This window comes from Diplotaxodon limnothrissa, linkage group LG3 (assembly GCF_057381915.1).
Source record: "Diplotaxodon limnothrissa isolate DT_005_m linkage group LG3, D_limnothrissa_male_GT1.1, whole genome shotgun sequence".
In the NCBI taxonomy this organism is placed as follows: Eukaryota; Metazoa; Chordata; class Actinopteri; order Cichliformes; family Cichlidae; genus Diplotaxodon; species Diplotaxodon limnothrissa.
The window spans coordinates 44,772,037-44,790,570 of record NC_140598.1 but is presented as its reverse complement, the minus strand read 5'-3'; the positions used below and the strand labels follow the sequence as shown (position 1 = coordinate 44,790,570).

At 38.0% G+C, this 18,534-nt stretch overlaps 1 protein-coding gene across 1 annotated transcript; it reads left to right on the top strand.

The window, feature by feature from the left end:
• The first annotated feature begins 419 nt into the window (after nucleotides 1-419).
• ripk3 (receptor-interacting serine-threonine kinase 3) lies at nucleotides 420-14,241 on the top strand. The gene is made up of 12 exons (XM_085350689.1): nucleotides 420-577; nucleotides 654-819; nucleotides 1,799-1,954; nucleotides 3,424-3,575; nucleotides 3,979-4,028; nucleotides 5,485-5,646; nucleotides 6,332-6,414; nucleotides 6,856-6,919; nucleotides 8,095-8,159; nucleotides 10,333-10,384; nucleotides 10,508-10,698; nucleotides 14,020-14,241. The coding sequence occupies exons 1-12, from the start codon at nucleotides 420-422 to the stop codon at nucleotides 14,239-14,241; spliced, it is 1,521 nt and encodes a 506-aa protein (XP_085206815.1).
• Nucleotides 14,242-18,534: the final 4,293 nt, after the last annotated feature.

Below are 18,534 nucleotides of genomic sequence, written 5' to 3'. Positions count from 1 at the left end.
GGCACTTTAGTTCCTCCTAACATACGGTTCAACTTCCTCAATGACTGAAGCAATAAAGAAAATCAGTATTTATGATGCTGCTGGCAGCAAATTGAACAGATGACCACATAACAAGGTAACACCTGACAGAAGTAAACATTTTTCAAAGGGGAACACATTCAAACTCCATGACGTGAAAGTCTTTAGCTAACACTTCTGCTCTTTGGGCACCAATTTTGGCATTTCAAGCCAAATAAACCCAGAAAAGTATTTATTTTACCTACTTCTTATTTGTATATGGGTAGGCATGTTGAATGAAGCAGTGCCACACTGAATGCCATTCACACACACGTTCACACACTGGTGGAGGCAAGCTACAGTTGTATAATAACAAAATAAATTTCCCTGCTGTCTTCATTTATATAATATTCTAGTGAAATATGGCACTGCACAGCTCTCCCACTCACGCGGAGATTGGAGACTCTGATCTGGATGACTGGGAAGTAAAAGGCTCTGGAGGTTTCGGACAAGTCTACAAGGCCAGACATCAAATGTGGTGCTGCGATGTGGCCGTTAAACTGCTCCACGATGACGATGGGTAAGTGGTTACCCAAACTGTTTTTAGATAATAACAAGAGTTGGATTTTACTGACGGGGGAATCCGACACACACAGGACCAGTTCATCCTTGCTGCGTGAAGTCAGAATGATGTGTAAAGGAAGCAGCCCATACGTCATTCCAGTCCTTGGGGTCTTTAAAGGTCATAGTCCCTCTTTTGGACCAGTAAAGCTTGGGCTGGTCATGGAGTTCATGGAGAGAGGATCACTTGCCAACCTGCAGGTAAACAACATACCTGATCCACTTAGATGAAGGCCAAAAGGCTTGACGAATTATAGTGTCTCAAAATTTATTGGATAGATTGGCCTAAAATTTCCTAAACAAGCCCTTCTAAAATGCTGTACTGTTTTTTTCAACATGTAAACTACCTCTCCTTGGGTCAGGGAAATGTCATGTTTTAAGTTAAGGGCTTGTTTGGTTGAGCTTAGATATAAATTGTTTTTTTCAGTGTACAAGAATCATTGCCATCATGGTAACAAGTCATGTGCTTAAAGCTAGGAACCACTCATAAGAAGAAATCAATGTTAGTTAATAGTAAATAAATCTTGGTTTGATATTGTTTAGGTTCAGCTGAACAATACAACTCCCAATAATGATTATGGCAGTGTGGGTTATTTCATTACAAAAAGTCCATTACTGTCTTTTATCCATATGGACAGGAGAGTAGACAAGGGGACTTTGTAGCTAACCCTAGCACTCGCTAATTATGCATACTGTAACTTCAAGTCTTAAAAGTAGAGCATTATAACATGGAAGTCTATTGGGATTCACCTTTAGGGAAATCCACACATATTTGTGACTCAGTTTACGGTCAGTAGTTCAGACTTTATCAGTATGTCTGGTTACAAAATAATTAGCTTTACCTTAGCTGATGCTAACATGCTAAATTATCATGTCAGTTGCAATCATATAGACATTGTGTCTTTAAGCTCAACCTCAAAGAGCCTTTAGGGTGGCTCTAGACTAATATTGATTGTTCTCTTTCTTGAAATTGTTATAAGGATTAAAGGTTAGGCCGGTTTTCATTTGTAACATCTTTAAACAACAAAGCAGCTGAACTGGAAGAGTCCAGTTACAAATACCTGGGTTTAAATTGAGAAATTATGTATGAGTAGGAGATTATACTGAGCTAGATGAGAAAAATGTAAGACAAGAGATTGTCAAAGTGTAAAGCCAAAATGATCTGCCCTTACTCTAACAGAGAACTTTACAAGGACCCCCGCCCTGGCCACTGGCCTTCAGACTGACCCACCAGGTGGCCCTAGGTATAAACTTCCTCCACAATCTCTCTCCTGCTCTGCTGCACCTGGACCTAAAGCCGAGCAACGTGCTGCTGGACTCCTTTCTGAATGCCAAGGTGATTGTTTAGACTTTAAAATGGTGCTCTGCTGATTTAGAAGTAATTATTTTCTATAAATTTTGGAAGGAAAAATACAAACAGCTGCGTTTTCTTCTTCACATTGAAAACTCAAACCTTTGAATCACCAGCAGAGGTCTTATATTAGGGTGACCATATTTTGATTTCCAAAAAAGGGGACACTTGGCCCAGTCATAAAGAAATTTAATAATACTATTTGCTTAAAGAAAATTGTATTTTCTCTAATGCTTTCCATCTGACTTTGAGCCCCACTCTTTAGCCTAACCACAATGACATCATGGTGTTTACCACAAAAGGCTTTGCACAACTGTAAACAGACTTTAATGCGTAAAACTGGTGGAGTTTCCTCTTGGAAGAGTCCCAAACCTCATCCAACTGTATTTACTGTGACTGAATCAGAGACGTTATGAGAAACAGGACTTCCAAAGTATCTTGAGTAAAGATGTTGGCAGGATTGTTCGCGATGGAGAGCATCCACCCAGACAACTGAATACTTGTCAATCACAAGCCGTTAGCCAACAATTCTTTATTTGATAAATCTCCTTTGGTACCAACCAAGTTGACCTTGTGTTCATCTGTTGATGATTAAATTTAGGTCCTTTTCAAGCTTTGAAGAGACAAAGCATGAAATGGACAGGTTTATTACATGTTTGAGTGTTTTATTGGTGACTCTACAAATACAATAATGATAGCCAGAGTCTAGACTACCTCTTACCCTGTGACAGCGGCAATAGGTCCAACTTTCTCAATGAAGCTAAATTTTGATGATTTTGGTGAATAGATGGGTTTATTTTTTAATATGTTAGCAGATATTAGATTGATTTGAATAAAGGGTTTTAAATCCATTTCTTACTATTGTTAGCTTAATATTGAGACCACTTGACTACTTTATTATGAAGCACACCTGTAATAATTGGGTTATTAAAAGGTTTTTGGTGAATAAAAATGGTTTAAAATTAGCTTACATATGATTTTATTACTACTATTATTTTTTCTAATTAATAATATCCTCTAAAACTCTTAATACATCTAAAGACATTTAAAAACATTTGTTCTGTGATGTGTTTATAAAATTAAAATGTAAGATTTTCAGAAAGTTGGCCAATATAATTAATTTTGGGGGGTTTTTACAAAGTAGTTTTACTTCAGCATTTCACATGGATTTTTTGCTTTGTCATTTCAGGGGTTACTCAAGTGCAACTTACATACTCCACAAGTCATGAATGTAATTTTAAATAATTATCCATGACTGTTTTCATGGATAACATCAAAGACCGGAAAGATTGCAGTAAAATGAGATAGATAACAGTTTGAGCAGTTTCTTTTAAGGTGTCTTTAATAAAGCAGTAATATTTTTAATACAATGCACTGTAGGTTTGTGTAAAATACAGTATTTTTGTCCAAACAAACTGCCTGATTGTCTTCTCCTTCCCTCTGTTTCCGTCTAGCTTACAGATTTCGGCCTTGCCAAGTTTTCCCAAAGTGTCACACGGAAATCTAAGAAGTACAGCGACGAAGAAGAAGGGGGAACTATCAGCTACATGCCCCCAGAGGCATTTAGCATCTCATACAACCCAACTCGGGCATCTGATATCTACAGGTAAAAGAGTCAATTTTTCCTTTGATATTTAGGAATTAGTACCAATGCCAAATTTCACCTTCACACTCATCTTAAAACATTAGATGGTGAACTTTGCATTCTAATCCACAGCCATTAACCACAGGCTCATTGCTGGTGGGTAAATAAAAATACGAGTGGTAACACACGAGGTTAACAGGTTCCAGGGAACTTGGCTGAGGAATAATGTATCGTAATTGTAATCATGTGACTTCCTCATTTGACAAACTGCAGCCAGTTGCTTAACTCCTCCCTCTGTAATCTGGTCGTGTTGTTGTTACTGATGTCATGGAGCAGACTGACAAACTGATAGCCAAACTCGACAATGACTGCAGATATACATTATTATAATTGCTGTGTTTGATTTTCTCCATCTCTCTTTCAGCTATGGTATACTGTTGTGGTCCATTGTCACAGGAAAAGAACCATATCCACGTAGGTAGCTTCCATAATCTTCCCCCTCCTTGGCTCAAAAACAGCTTCTATCCTTATTTGACTCTGAGCTTCACATGATTGAATGCATATTGACAGAGCCCCCTTTATAGCCAGTGTTTTTGATTCTAACTGGCAGCAAACTGAAGCCACATAGTGGAAATTCACCATGTGTAACCAGAAGATAGAATAACTAAACTAAAGACTCCACTGACTGTTTTTAGACAATGAACCAACAGTCAAACAGAAAGTTTGACGGTCTGTGATCAGCATAGAGTCTTAGGCTACGTTCACAATGCAGGCGAAAGCGCATCAAATCGACTTTTTTGACCCTATGCGACACATATCCGATCATGGTATGACAGTTTGAACAGAACAAATCTGATATTTTCAAATCCGACCTGGGTCACTTTCGTATGTGGTACTGAATCCGATACATATCTGATGTTTTAGAAAGCGACTGCTGTTTGAATGGTCATCATCATCAAACAGACAAAAAAAATCGGATTTGATCAAAAAATAGGAATTGAGCATTAAGACTTGCAGTGTGAACGTAGCATAACAGATGGCAGTTACTCCCAGTCTAAAAAGTGAAGCCCAGTTGGCCATCATAGAACCACTGGTTGCTAGGGAAAAATGTGTATTTCGCAAAATTGGTGGATCCTGAATGTTTCTGTTAGTGAGTGAAATCAGTTGCAAAGAAAGTTCAGCTGTGATTGCCTTGATTGCTGGCAGATTGCAATAATTTCCTTTAGTTTTTCATGTTAAATTTTTTGTTCAGGAATTTTTAGTAAAACTTGTGTCTCAGCTCTGTATCACAACATCATAACAAGTATGTCTGTGCAGGTTGTCAGTCATCCAGATCATCATAGTCTAAAACATGCAGCTTTTACTTTGTAAGCAAACCTTCTCCAATCTCGCTTTGTGTCGCACTTCAGTTACAGCTCTGAGAGCAGCGGGACAGTGTTTGTAGATAAATCTGTCGCTTCCATTCAAACTATGCAGCAATATTCTTCTTCTTAAGTGATTTGTAGGATGGCATTGGCAGTCGTGGTCCTCCAAGATACCCTCTCTCACATAGAGTGCAGCATCTCATTTGGTGTTTTCGTCACCAAATGTCACCTTAATCTCACACCTCTAAGTGGCTCACTGTTAACAGTACATGGTTAGCAATCACATGTCTCCAAAACTGAAGTGAAGTCATGCTTTTTGCCACTCAATAAGCTTAAGTGCTAACACTTATGTTATAGCATAAGTGTTATGCTACCCTGGAAGAGGGCAGAGAGTGTCCCATAATAGTAAGGTAAATTTAGCAAACCAAAAAACACTTTACTTTTAGTCCTTTGTTCATATGAAGCTATTTGTTAGAGAAAATTTAAACACATCACTTCAAAATAATCATCAGTGCAGAAACGTAAAATGTTGATGCTCTCCTGACGCACACATCCCTCTGATGCAGATGCATTGTCCAGCATAGTTCGTCTCCGCATCCCGCAGGGAGACCGTCCATCGCTGGACGAGATCCGTTATTTGGCTGCAGGGCGTGCCGGGTTAGCAAGACTAATGGAGCTCATGCAGAAATGCTGGGAGGCTAAACCTGCTCAAAGACCCACTTCTCATGGTAAGAAAACTGGGTGGGATGGTTGTCTTAGAGCCTGAGGTGGGTCTCTACTGACTCTGCAAAGGCTTAAATCTGAAGGTCCTTTTGTCATCAGGGTCCCTCAGATTTTTAATGATGTGCCTGAGGAGATGAGGCTTGCAGAATCAGTGAAACAGTTTTATAAACTTCCTTTTATGTCATGCGGTCTTTCTGTTCACCCTTTTTATTGCTTTTTAAATTTCTTATGTGTATTATCTGTTTTTATGCTATTTTATACTTAATGCAGTAAAGTAGTTTTTGAACCACAGAGGTTGAACATTAGCATTATTCTTAAAGCATCTAGCATAGCTGGAGACTCTTGTTATTGATTAGAACAGGACTAAGCAAAGAAATGGAGATTTTATTTCTATAACACATTTTAAACCAAAGTGCTTTACATGCACACAAAACCCAGCTTCCTTAAGAAGCTCAAATTTGGGTAAATTTGATTATAAATTTGTGAATTCAGTTCATTATTTGGCTAATAAATAACAGCATAACTTTTAGTTTTAAACGGGTGGACTAATAAATTTGTTAAGGACAGTATTTACTTTATATTTCACATTTTTAATTGCTGAAGAAATCTTTCAAACCAGGTTATCTAAACTCTAAAGAAAACCAGAGCAGCTTGGCTGGCCCTAATGTTTTGTCTTCACACCCTCTGCAGTGTGCACAATTGTGACAGAAGAGCTGTATAAGATGCACAAACGTGCAATTATTGACGCCGTTCATGGAGTGCTGAAGAAACTGGTGAGGGACAAACCTCTTGTTTTCATAGACATAAGTAATTTTGTTACTATGTGAAACTTTGACATGACGCAGCATATTTTTTTGTTTTTTCTTAACCTCCTAGGACCTGGCGTCCACATATGTGGACATCACATTTTGGGTTATTTAGACCAAAATACTCAATTTTGCTCTAGAAGGGCCTGATATCCACTGACGAGGACGTTATACTGCTACTGTTCTATCAACATTTTAAACAAATATCCTCATATGTGGCTCTGATTTTTCATAAAAACAAAAATAAGGTTAAAAAAAAATCTGGTAATTCTTTGTTTTTACATTCATTGGGCCCCAATATGCCCAAATATCAAAGAGAAATTAAAAATGCATGCCGTGGAAGAGTTCGGGTCTTAGGAGGTTAATTTACGTCACGGACTGATTTTTTGTTTCTTTTCCTCTTTCCAGGACCAAACGGAAACAGAGGAAATGACTGAGCAGTTTGAGAGGTTTTCTATTGCTCAGTCTGCAGGTCTGTTTTACCATAATCAGCGTATATTAGATTCTGTGATATTGTTTTGTATGTTTCGCACCATGTTTAACACCACACATTTAAAGCGTACTTGTGAATACATTACAACTTGGTTATTTAATAGGTGTCACAGCAAGAAGAGCAATACGCCCTGGTTCAGATATTTATACCAATATCTGAAGCCAATAAGCATATTTTTGATTGAGTGCATTAAAGAAAAAGTCTACAATATTTGAAAATGCACTCATTACATTTTTTCTTGTCTGTTGCTATGTCAGATTAGAGACTCAAGTCAATGCAAAGATAAGCTAATTTCTCACTTAGTGTCTAAAACATGATTTTTTCTAAAGCTTCCACTTAAAGTTTCTACGGAGCCCCACAGGGGACATGGGAGAAAAAAAATTAAGACGGACTTTTGCGAGATCTCGCAAAACTAACTCGGGATCTCGCAAAAGTTTTGCGAGATCTTGCAAAACAAACTCGGGATCTCGCAAAACCTTTGCGAGATCTCGCAAAAGTTGATTTCCAACAATGGCGGCAGCTACTTAGTTGTAATATTATTCTTTCTGGGTCACAAAATAAACTTTTAAGATGTTTTGAGGCGTGAATGTAGTTGTGTAAACGTCAGATATCTGCTTGGTTTACAAGACATCACATATTTGCAAAAGTGCTCCGACGTTTTCGGAGATCTGACACCCACCATCTCGAAGCTAACGGGAGGTCGAGACGTACTACAGCTGGGAGGAACACCGCTTTCCCGGCACATCGTGCCTCGACCTCCCGGTCGGCTTCGAGCTGGCGGCTAAAACTTTTGCGAGAGCTCGCAAATTTTGCGAGATCCCGAGTTTATTTTGCGAGATCTTGCAAAACTTTTGCGAGATCTTGCAAAAGTCCGTCTTAATTTTTTTTCTTCCATGTCCCCTGCGGGGCTCCGTAAGTTTCTGTGTGAAACAGAGCAAAAAAACAAAACAAAAAACCAACAGATTTGTCAAAACCAAACTTCGCTACAGCTTTCATGTTCTTCTAATTGTCATCAACATGTAGCAGTGTGAACTCTATTTGTCTTTCCGGCTAGAAAATGAACTGATGCTAAAGAACTACAAAAGAAAACTACAATAAAAGCTTGTTTTATCTATATAATAACAATAATAACAATAGCAGTATATTTTTTGCAGTGAGCACCATAGTGAAACCTGCAAACATTTGTGAAGATGTCCCTACAGGGCGCCCGCCCATTCAGGTGAGCAGAGAGAGTCACGTTTGCTTCAGTTCAACGCTGACAAATTATATATAGTTGTCAGAAAGGATTAGCTCCAAACACCATGTAGGTTTGAAATTATAAACCAACCATCAGTGTTGTAGTCAGAATGAGCTGAGTGGCAAAAAACAACATTCAAATACTCAAAATGTGCTCTATGCCATTTCTTTCCCTTTTGTCATGAATTGGCCAATACAGTATTGTTTCAACACTGCGCTTCTTCAGTCACGGGGAAATACTGTGTGCATCACTTCCTACTGCACTAGGGGAATTTTCAAAGAGGAATCCTGAACACAGCAAATGTAAAATAAGCACGACAACCTAAGCATTACATGTACAAGTCATGGAAACCCATGCATGGGGCTCCTTGTGCACAGGTTTTGTGCTGACGGTAATGCCAGAGGAGGTTTGCAACTTTTAGACTCAGTGACCCCGCTCTGTAACGCTACGTGGTCTGAGGTACTCTGGTTCTTAAACACAGGGGATTGTTGACTAACTGGGAGGCAAGAAACTTCATAACCTGACTTGTTGCAACGATGGCGTCCTGTTAACAGCACCACACTGTAATTCAGTGAGGTCTTCAGAATGATCCACTCTTTCACATATGTTTGTAAAGGCAGACTTTATGGCCAGAGGCAGGACTTTATATACCTGCGCACATGAGACTGAAAGCACCTGAATTCAAAGATTAAGAGGTGAAGACCGATACTGTTGTCCACTATATTTAATTTTAAAATTAAGGACATGTGTGTTCTGTCCTGTCTTCCTCCCTTCACCCACAACCGGTCGCAGCAGATGGCCGCATGGTCCATGCACCTGGTTCTGCCCGAGGTTTCTTCCTGTTAAAAGGGAGTTTTTCCTTTCCACTGTCACCATGTGCTTGGTTGTAAGGAGTTGTCTGATGGCTGGGTTTTTCTTTGGATTATTTTAGGGTTTTTTCCTTACAACAGGGGTGTCGAACTCCAGGCCTTGAGGGCCGGTGTCCTGCAGGTTTTAGATCTCACACAGGGTCAACACACCTGAATCAAATTATTAGTTCATTACCAGGCTTCTGGAGAACTTCAAGACATGTCGAGGAGGTAATTTAGCCATTTAAATCAGCTGTGATGGATCAAGGACACATCTAAAACCTGCCGGACAGCGGCCCTTGAGGCCTGGAGTTCCCACACCCCCTGGTTTAAGAAGCCATCAACCTGGAAAAATCCCTTAGTGACTATGGTTGCTCCCCTCCCCATAACAGACTGATAGACTTTCACTTCAGGTTACATTTTTATTAGAATCATAAAGCATACTTTTCTTGAAGGACTAACTAATGATTAATATCTAGAACTGCTGGTCTAGTGGTTTTTTACATTAAGGTTCACATTGGGCCATCACTGAACAAAAAAAAAAAATCAAAAATACCCCTTCAACATATTGTAATTCAAGTGGTCTGAATGGTAACTAGACTTCTGCAATACATTGTGGTTTAAATTTCATAATAGAAAATAGTCCATATAGGAAGTAAGACCAAGTGGTGCAATCATCTAAGTAGAGGACTTTCATATGGGGGGGATGGAAATGGACTCTTACGTTAAGCCAAAATGTAATGCTGACTATGAATCACATACATGTAATCATAGTTGTGTAATGAGAGGGGCGTAGATGTAGATCTGTCTACCACACATTTAATTATATTGTTTCACTTAAAAAAAACAAGAAAAAACTAAAGTTTAAAACATTACAGTAAGTGTAGATGCTTTCCAAGATGTGGATTTTATAGATTTACTCATAAAAGAAATACGTTAATCTTGTTTGTACATTTTTAGCATATCTTGTGAAAGAACGACAATCGTGAGAGACTTTTAGTGGAAAGCATGTGTGTTTTTAGTACCATTATTAATATCAGTGTTACTTATCTTGAGCCCTAATCCAAGGGAAGTTACACTGCGGTAAAGCTCATCAGCCACTGTCGTCACAGTTTTACACACTGTCACTACACCAAAGCCACAGGAAGCATCTAAATAATTTTCACTACACTCGGATCCCATTGAGACCCTGTAAGAATTGTGAGAAAATGAGGCCGGTAAAGATTGTTTATCCTCACTTTATTCCACATTCTTCATCTTTGCTGTAACTTGCAACAGAGCAATTCTTTTATTTCCTTTTCTTACAGGAAGTGGCTGGCAGTTGGCCTGCAAATCAAAGAGACAACACTAGAGTCAAAGGTAAGAAGGAAGTTGTTGCTGAAGCAGAACAGAAACGGTTGACTGAAGGGGGAACCGTTTGTTGTAGTCAAATAAAGTGCCTGTTGTGGCTTCATGTCTGAAGATAAATGTGTTGCCTTCCAGAATCACCTTCACATCGAACTGCCAATGTGTCTCAGGTGGACCAACCCCACTCAGCAGGCTATAAAATGAAACCATCCTCTGTTCAGCCCATTCAGTTGCAGCCCCCGTCAGCTCCATCGAGGAAGCCGCAAAATAGATCATCGAAAAACATTTGCCCACCTTTTAAGCAAAACCATTTCTCTCAGTACCAGGTGTGTGTGTTCGTTGTTTTTCACCGACTTAAAGACTTTTTCCACAATGAGCAGGTCTAATGTTTTTCAATTAAAAGAGCTTGAATATACTAATTAACTTCATTATTATTATTATTATTATTAACCTTTATTTAACCAGGAAAAGTCCCATTGAGATTAAAAACCTCTTTTGCAAGGGAGTCCTGGCCAAGAGGCGACAACACGTTGAAATTACAAAGTTACATACATATTATAAATAACAATTACATTTTAAAAACATTTTTCTCTGGCTCTCTCAATCTGGACTTAAAAGCATTTAATGAAATAAGATCTGCTATCTTCCAGTCTTTTTGCATCATGTTCCATGTGAAAGGGGCAGCATAAGTAAAAGCCCTCTTTCCCAGTTCAGTTCTGTCAAATGGAACATTGAGCAATAAAAGATCGCTTGAACGCAGGCTGTAAGAAACAGTACTTCTCCGTGTGAGCAGATCGCAAATGTAGGTGGGCATTTGTCCAAGCAGGGCCTTATAAATAAAGATGCACCAGTGAGCAAACCTCCTGGAGGACAACGAAGGCCATCCCACTCGAGCGTACAGATCACAACAATGGGTCAAGGCCCTACAGTTTGTAATAAACCGTAAGGAGGCATGATAAACTGAGTCAATCTTATGAAGACACTGGGCGGAAGCATTCATGTACAGCAGATCACCATAATCTAAAACAGATAAAAATGTAGCATTTACAAGACGCTTTTTTGTCTCAAAAGAAAAGCAAAATTTGTTTCGAAAGAAAAATCCCAATTTTAGTTTGAGTTTTTTCACAAGATTGTCTATGTGAGGTTTAAAGGTCAAAGAATCATCAATTAAAAAGCCAAGATATTTATACGTATGCACCACTTCTATGAGGTTTCCCTCAAGAGTGGACACCAAGGGGACAGTTTGAGGAAATCTCTTCATGTTTGAAAACAACATTAGCTTTGTCTTTTCAGCATTGAGAACCAATTTCAGCTCCAGAAGTGTGTGCTGAACCACGTCAAAAGCTTTCTGCAACGATTCTATTGCCTTTTCAAAGTTTGAGCCAAAGGAATAAATAACTGTGTCATCAGCATAAAAATGCATACTAGCATTGGACACATTTTGTCCCAAATCATTTATATACATGATGAACAGCAGAGGTCCTAAAATTGAACCCTGTGGCACCCCAGTGTGAATATTCAAAAGTTCTGAGCACAGATTTTCACATTTAATGCATTGAGTCCTGTCACTCAAATAATTAGTAAACCAGGAGACAACATGTCTAGACAGCCCCAAAGAAAGAAGCCTATGCTTTAAAATGGCGTGATCCACAGTGTCGAAAGCTTTTGACAGGTCAATAAAGAGAGAAGCACAGTGCTGTTTTTTATCAAGAGCAACAAGTATGTCATTTATCACTTTTGTGGCAGCCGTGACAGCACTATGCTGTTTTCTGAACCCAGATTGTAGTTTTGAAAGAACTTCATTAGAGTACAAGAACTCTTTTAATTGCTCACTGACGAGAGACTCAAGGACTTTTGCCAAAACACACAAGTTTGATATTGGCCTGTAATTAGTCAAAATGGCCGGGTCGCCTCCTTTTAATATTGGCGTAACAAAAGCAGACTTCCAAACAAGTGGAATTTCTTTATTTTGGATTGAAAGATTAAAGTTAACCTAATTCAAAACTTACCAGTTCACCAGCAGAGACGGGCAGTAACATGTTAAAAGAAGTATGTTACTGTAATCCAATTACTTTTTTCAAGTAACAAGTAAAGGGATTATTATTGCAAAAAAAGTAATTGAGTTACTGTTACTTTCCCATAAGCACGCTGTGTTAGTGCGTTACTAAAAATTCAATTGTATATGATGGATTATGCAGAAAAAAAGAATTGGACTGAAAGGACCATTGCTTTGTTACATATTCAAGTTTTGTATCATGTTTTTAAAAAGTAATGAAGTTACTAATTACTTGCAGAAACTAAGTAATTTGTAAAGTAACTGGATGACTTTCTTGGAGAATTAATCTGTAATTAGTAACTAATTACTATTTTCAAGTAACTTGACCAGCACTGGTCACCAGTGACCTGGCAAGGGTTATGTTCATGTCTACCCTTTTTTCCTATATGGTACACCCAGTCTGGAATCTCAGATGGCCAAATGCATGTATAATATGTGATTTAATGAATGTGTGTGAATGTTAGATAGTAAGGAAAAAAGCGGTTGTATGGATGGCTGTGAATGAGGCATGTTGTATAAAGCGCTTTGGGTCCTTCAGTACAGTAGAAAAACAATATATGAGAACTGGTCCACTTTTATGAAGATCTGCTTGTTTAGCATGCAGCTACATAACCCAAATGTTTCTTGCATGTTGTGCCTCATAAATGTTAAAATGTGTCAAAATAAAAGCAATTCTAGTAAAAATATATGTAGGCAGTAGTTAAAAACCCGAAAAGAGCAAACTTCTCCAAAGCTCTGCTGACTCAGTAACTACAGAGCTCCAAACATCATCTGGCACTAATATCAGCACGAACATATACAACAGGAGCTTCATAGCATGTGTTTCCATGTCTGAGCAGGTCCTGTAGGTGGTATGTGAAGGTGTCCCATTACTTTTGTCCACAGAGGGCCAAAATCTTCAGTTAGATTTGAGCTTCAGTCATCAATTCTTGTGCTAAGAAATGTTTTGATTAAAAAAAAAGATTAAAAGGTTTACTGCATGATACACAATTTTTAGTCACGAGATGAAACATGGTACGCTCCATTCCAGCTTCATGTTCAAATTTTTACTTTAACTTTGTATCATTTACAGTTCACAGCGGTGTCTGTGGCTCAGGAGGTAGAGCAGGTCGTCTACCAATCGGACGGTTGGTGTTTTGATCTCAGGCTTCTGTTGGTTGCATGTAGAAGTATGTTTGAGCAAAATACTGACCCCCGATGTATCCACTGAACAATGAATGTATGAATATTAGGTTAAAAACACTTAGAACGTAGGAAAAAAGTGCGTGTGTGTAAATGACTGAATCAGGTTTATAGTAAGAAAGTGCTTTGAGGGTTCAGTGGGGTTACTGTATTAGGGACATCGGCTCTCAGTGACATCATAGAGGTCCAAAAGTAGAAAAACTGAAAAACAAAAAGAGCTGTCTGAAGCTAAGAAAACCAAATGAAATGTTTCCAAAATAGTTCTTAGCAAAGACAAAAAAAGACTGAATTTTAAGTGCTGGAAAATGAATGTAAACATTTTTGTTCAATCTTACAGCGGCTCAAACTAACATGATTTTCTTTTATTCTGAACCGCTTTAAACAAATATTCTTCTTCTTTTCTCTGCAGCGTCAGTCCTCCAGCCCTGGTAATTTCTGCTATCCTGCCACACCTAGAATCAACATGCACTTCTGCAATGTAGTTGGATTACAACTTGGTGACAACAACACCATGCACATCTGCGCCACAGATCCTTTAGAGCGGAAGAGGCACCCAACAGCACCATCTGCCGTTAACGTCCCTCTGCCACACTTGAGAGGCTGGGGGAACAAGGCTGGAGGAGTTGGCTGAGTGTATTGTCTAATCTTCCCTCTTTCTTTTTAACTTCTCAAATTTGAGATCATATTTAAGGGTTTTTTTTTGCATGTTTTTTTTTTTTAATCTGTTGTAGTGGATTTTTATATCTGGACAGGTTTCTGAAAAAGCTTTTTGTTTTCTATTATTTTCTGTATTTATTCTGTTTATTTTGTTTGAAATGCTGAAACCAGTGAAAAAAACATCACACCTTTCTTTTGCACTGTCAGCAGTAGAATTATGGGCCAAGTCTGGTCATATGGTTGATGCTTTTTCACCTACTGTGGTCAACAAATATCCAAAGACACAGTGCCAGGAAATCATCTTAAGCCAGAAATTGCCTTAACGGCAGACTGACTGTTAATCACAACAAGTCAATATGTGTTATAAAACCAAACGTAGGATTTGCATTAATGCACAGGTCTTCGACTCCAGGCCTCAAGGGCCGGTGTCCTGCAGGTTTTAGATGTGTCCTTGATCCAACACAGCTGATTTAATTGGCTAAATTACCTCCTCATCATGTCTTGAAGTTCTCCAGAGGCCTGGTAATAAACTAATCATTTGATTCAGGTGTGTTGACCCAGGGTGAGATCTGAAACCTGCAGGACACCAGCCCTTGAGGCCTGGAGTTTGACACCCCTGCAATAATCCATGGATACGGGTGGGACTTCTTTGGCTTGTCAAGGAGGTTAAAATTAAACACATGCCTTTCAGCATATACTGTTTGTATTACTGTATTTTTCGGACCATAAGGTGCACCGGATTATAAGGCACACTGTTGATGAATGGGTCTGTTTTCATACTAAGGTGCACCGGAATATAAGGCGCATTAGGCAAAACAAAATCAGATCAAACTTTACTCAACTCATTCTTCTTGTTTCCCCCACTTCCGTACCATTGATTCATTAATGTTGAATTCTGTTGCAGCTGCTCTATTCCCGTGTTTTTGCAGCATAATAATGACTAACTTCGTGTTGTGGATGTATTATGTCAGCTGTTCTCGTGACTGAAATTTGGTCCATTGACAGCATCAGGAACCCTCACATTAACTTTTATCGAGTGGAAAAAAGTTAGCGTTCACCCTCCAGCTTCATTGTGTTTATGCTATGCTAACATAGCTGCGTCGCTCGTAGCGCATCATTATATAGCTAGCCAAACTTCAGCAACCCTACAAACATCACTGCTGTTTAGTATACGGTATGTGCAAAAACCTGGTTTGTACTGTATTTGTATGTTTGCTTACACATGCTGTTTTGTTGGCGCATTAAGTGCAGCCGAGATGTTAAAAAATAAAGGAGCTGCATTAAAATTGGCCCATTATGGACTGTCCAACCTCCATATTTTAAGAGGGCAGCTTTGCAGCGTTCACAGTTGAAAATAATCTTTATTTATCTTAAACTGTGCCTTGGTGGAGACCGCCCATTTTAGCAAATCTCCCCTTAGCAAGGTTTGAATAGCAGGTGGGTCACATTGGGGATATCCACTCTCTTGTTAAATCAAAGAGTGATTTTTAAGTTGAAACTTTTCTCTCACAGTGATAAACTGCATGTACAGTGTCCTCATTATTTAATTTTTTCTATACACATGCTTTTCCTTCATTACATGATAATCAGTTAGATTAAAGTGTCACCTTAACTTAAATTTCAATCAAGAATTTGTTTTTGTTTCTTGCCCAAGAAACACATTTTTCATTGCGCAGAAGCATGATGTAGCTTCAATGAAGTGCTGGAACAATGCTGTGTGAAATATTTATTTGGTACGGTTGTGTTGTATGTGTACAATGTTCTCATATTAGGATGGTTTTTATCTGAACTTTACCACTTTTTGAAATCATCCTAATGTGTATCTGATTTATTTTAAATGATGGGTAGGTGATGTCCAGAAACTGGACTTTTTAAGAAACAGGACGCAAAAAACATTTCTTTTTTGCCTTCTATATGTTGTAATTTCAGATTTTTATCTCAAAACTTACAGTTAAATGTCTCAAATTTTCTACGTATTCAAAAGTTTGAATTTTGAGATAATAACTTGAAATGTTAAACCTTATGTTCAGCCTTAATTTTTTTTCCTGTGAATTTTGTGAAAGAAAAAGGAAAAAATCTGATGTTGCTTTAAAGAAAAATCTGACAATTTAATAAAAAGTTCATTTATACTAAGAAGTTATTGGTGTTGTATTTCCTTTACATGTTTTATGTTTTGTTATCTGCTCTTTTCTTATTTCAGACACCAACATAAGCAAGTTCTTGAACGATGCAGGTAAGGTAATTTTTAAGCTATCAGTCAGAAAGTTGTTTAAGTATTTCATTTTTATATTGATTTGAGTAATGTCTCTGCAGAGGATTTTTAGGTCCACCTTGAGAAAAATGAAAGTATTCCTCCAAAAGTTGATTCTGTTAAACCTGAGATGTTGAACATACTGAACAGAGACCAGAACTGCTACAGGGTCCAGTACAGTCATGTGGATGGCTTTGCAAAATGTGAAAGTTACAAAAGAAGGCACAGATTCGGGAGTTTTCACTATATTTTCATCTGAACTGCTAACTTAATCTTATCTATAAAAAAACATCTCCAACACCTTGTGTTAACTTTAACATTTATTATAGAATAAAATCAAGGCAATAAGCAGCTGGTTCTTTCTATGTGATTTTATATAAGCTGCACTGATAACAGTAGCTTTTCTTTACAATGTGGAAAACAGAAGCCCCAAAATTGCATTTATTTTTCTTAAGACACATCAGGTATGTCATTAGAATAATTTATTAAGCATTTTAAACAGTTAAAGAATCCACTAAGACTTTAATATGTGTTTATTTTAGGTTATTATTTATTTTGTTTTACCATGCTTAACAAATTCACTAGACCACTTGTCATAAAACAAGAACAGTGAAAACCTGTTTAAAACACATATTATTTTGTTATTTATCCAGCAAGGGAAAAAAAAATTATGTTTATACCCAAATTTGAGCGAACACAGCGGGCTTACATATGAGAGGAGTCAGAAATGAATCAACCACTAAAACTAACGTTTCTCTTAATAAACATGAGTAAATAACTATAATTCTAATCAAAAAAATAAGAATCTGCTTCACTATTTTTTTACAGCTTTTATTTGGTTGGTAAAATAGTGCATTGGAAAATTTATAGATGACAACAATAATTGTATGTCATGGTCCTGGTCTGTGACTTTTGATTCTTGTATATTTTATATTCTGAGGTTAGGATTCTGTCCCTATATTTTGGTTATTATAGTTGTAATCCCTCCGTTTATACTGGTATCTTAAGTCTTAGTTTTGTATTTCTGTTATCATTTCTGTTACCATGTTACCATGCCTCCCCTGTCTGTAGGGGGCACTGCTGTTTTTTTTGTTCAGTGATTCAGCCCAATCACTGATGTATAGCCATGTCTTTTGTAATCTACATCAGTAATTGTACTTTAGCTGTGGTGGTGTTTTTATGAATGTTCCCTGTCACATTTTCTGTGTTTGTCTTTAACTTTGAAGAGTTTATCTCGCTTTTGGAACCAAAGTCTTCACTTCATGTTGTTTTTGTACTCCAGACACGACTCTCTAAAGTGCTAACACAGGCCTCTGCTGTGCACCGGGACGTTGACACTAATAGGTTGTGAAGGTCCAGTGTGAACTCAGCAGGCTCCTGGCAATGGTTTCATTTTCTACTGCCAGCCCTCCATCTGTCACCGGATCCACCGCTGAGAGGTGCACTGTCGCTGTGCGCACTGTGCGTCAGAGGGAGCGACGAATACAGACAGAAATTCATGTATAATTTATGACTTTTACAAAAAAAGCTGCAGTTTTCATGACTGAACACCTTTTCTATGTGAGAAAAGTACCTGCATTTTTTATGGGCATAGTAAAACTCTCAATAGTACAATATCTCTTACCTTCAGGACAGCTCTTGGGACAAACAGCAGGGAGGCCTGCTATTTTCAGAACAACCTTCTGTTTGTACAGAGCGATTTATAGAGCATATGTAAAGTGTGATAGAGGGTGTTTGGGGGCCACAATTGTGTCAGCATTTAACTAAGGACATATGTGGTAAGCAAAATGCAGCCTTTGTGAAGAAAAGGGAAACAGTATGTTCATTAAATAAACGGAAGAACGGTTAACAAGCTTGTATAGGCCTCTGTTTATTTGAATAATAATTATGGATAATTATGGATATTATAACTGGAAAGCTAAACGAGTTGATGTAGTCTACCTGTAACTTCTAAATAAAAAAGTAAGCTTATCAGTTTCACAGCTTCCTTTGAGTCACATCAGTATTTTTTTTCTG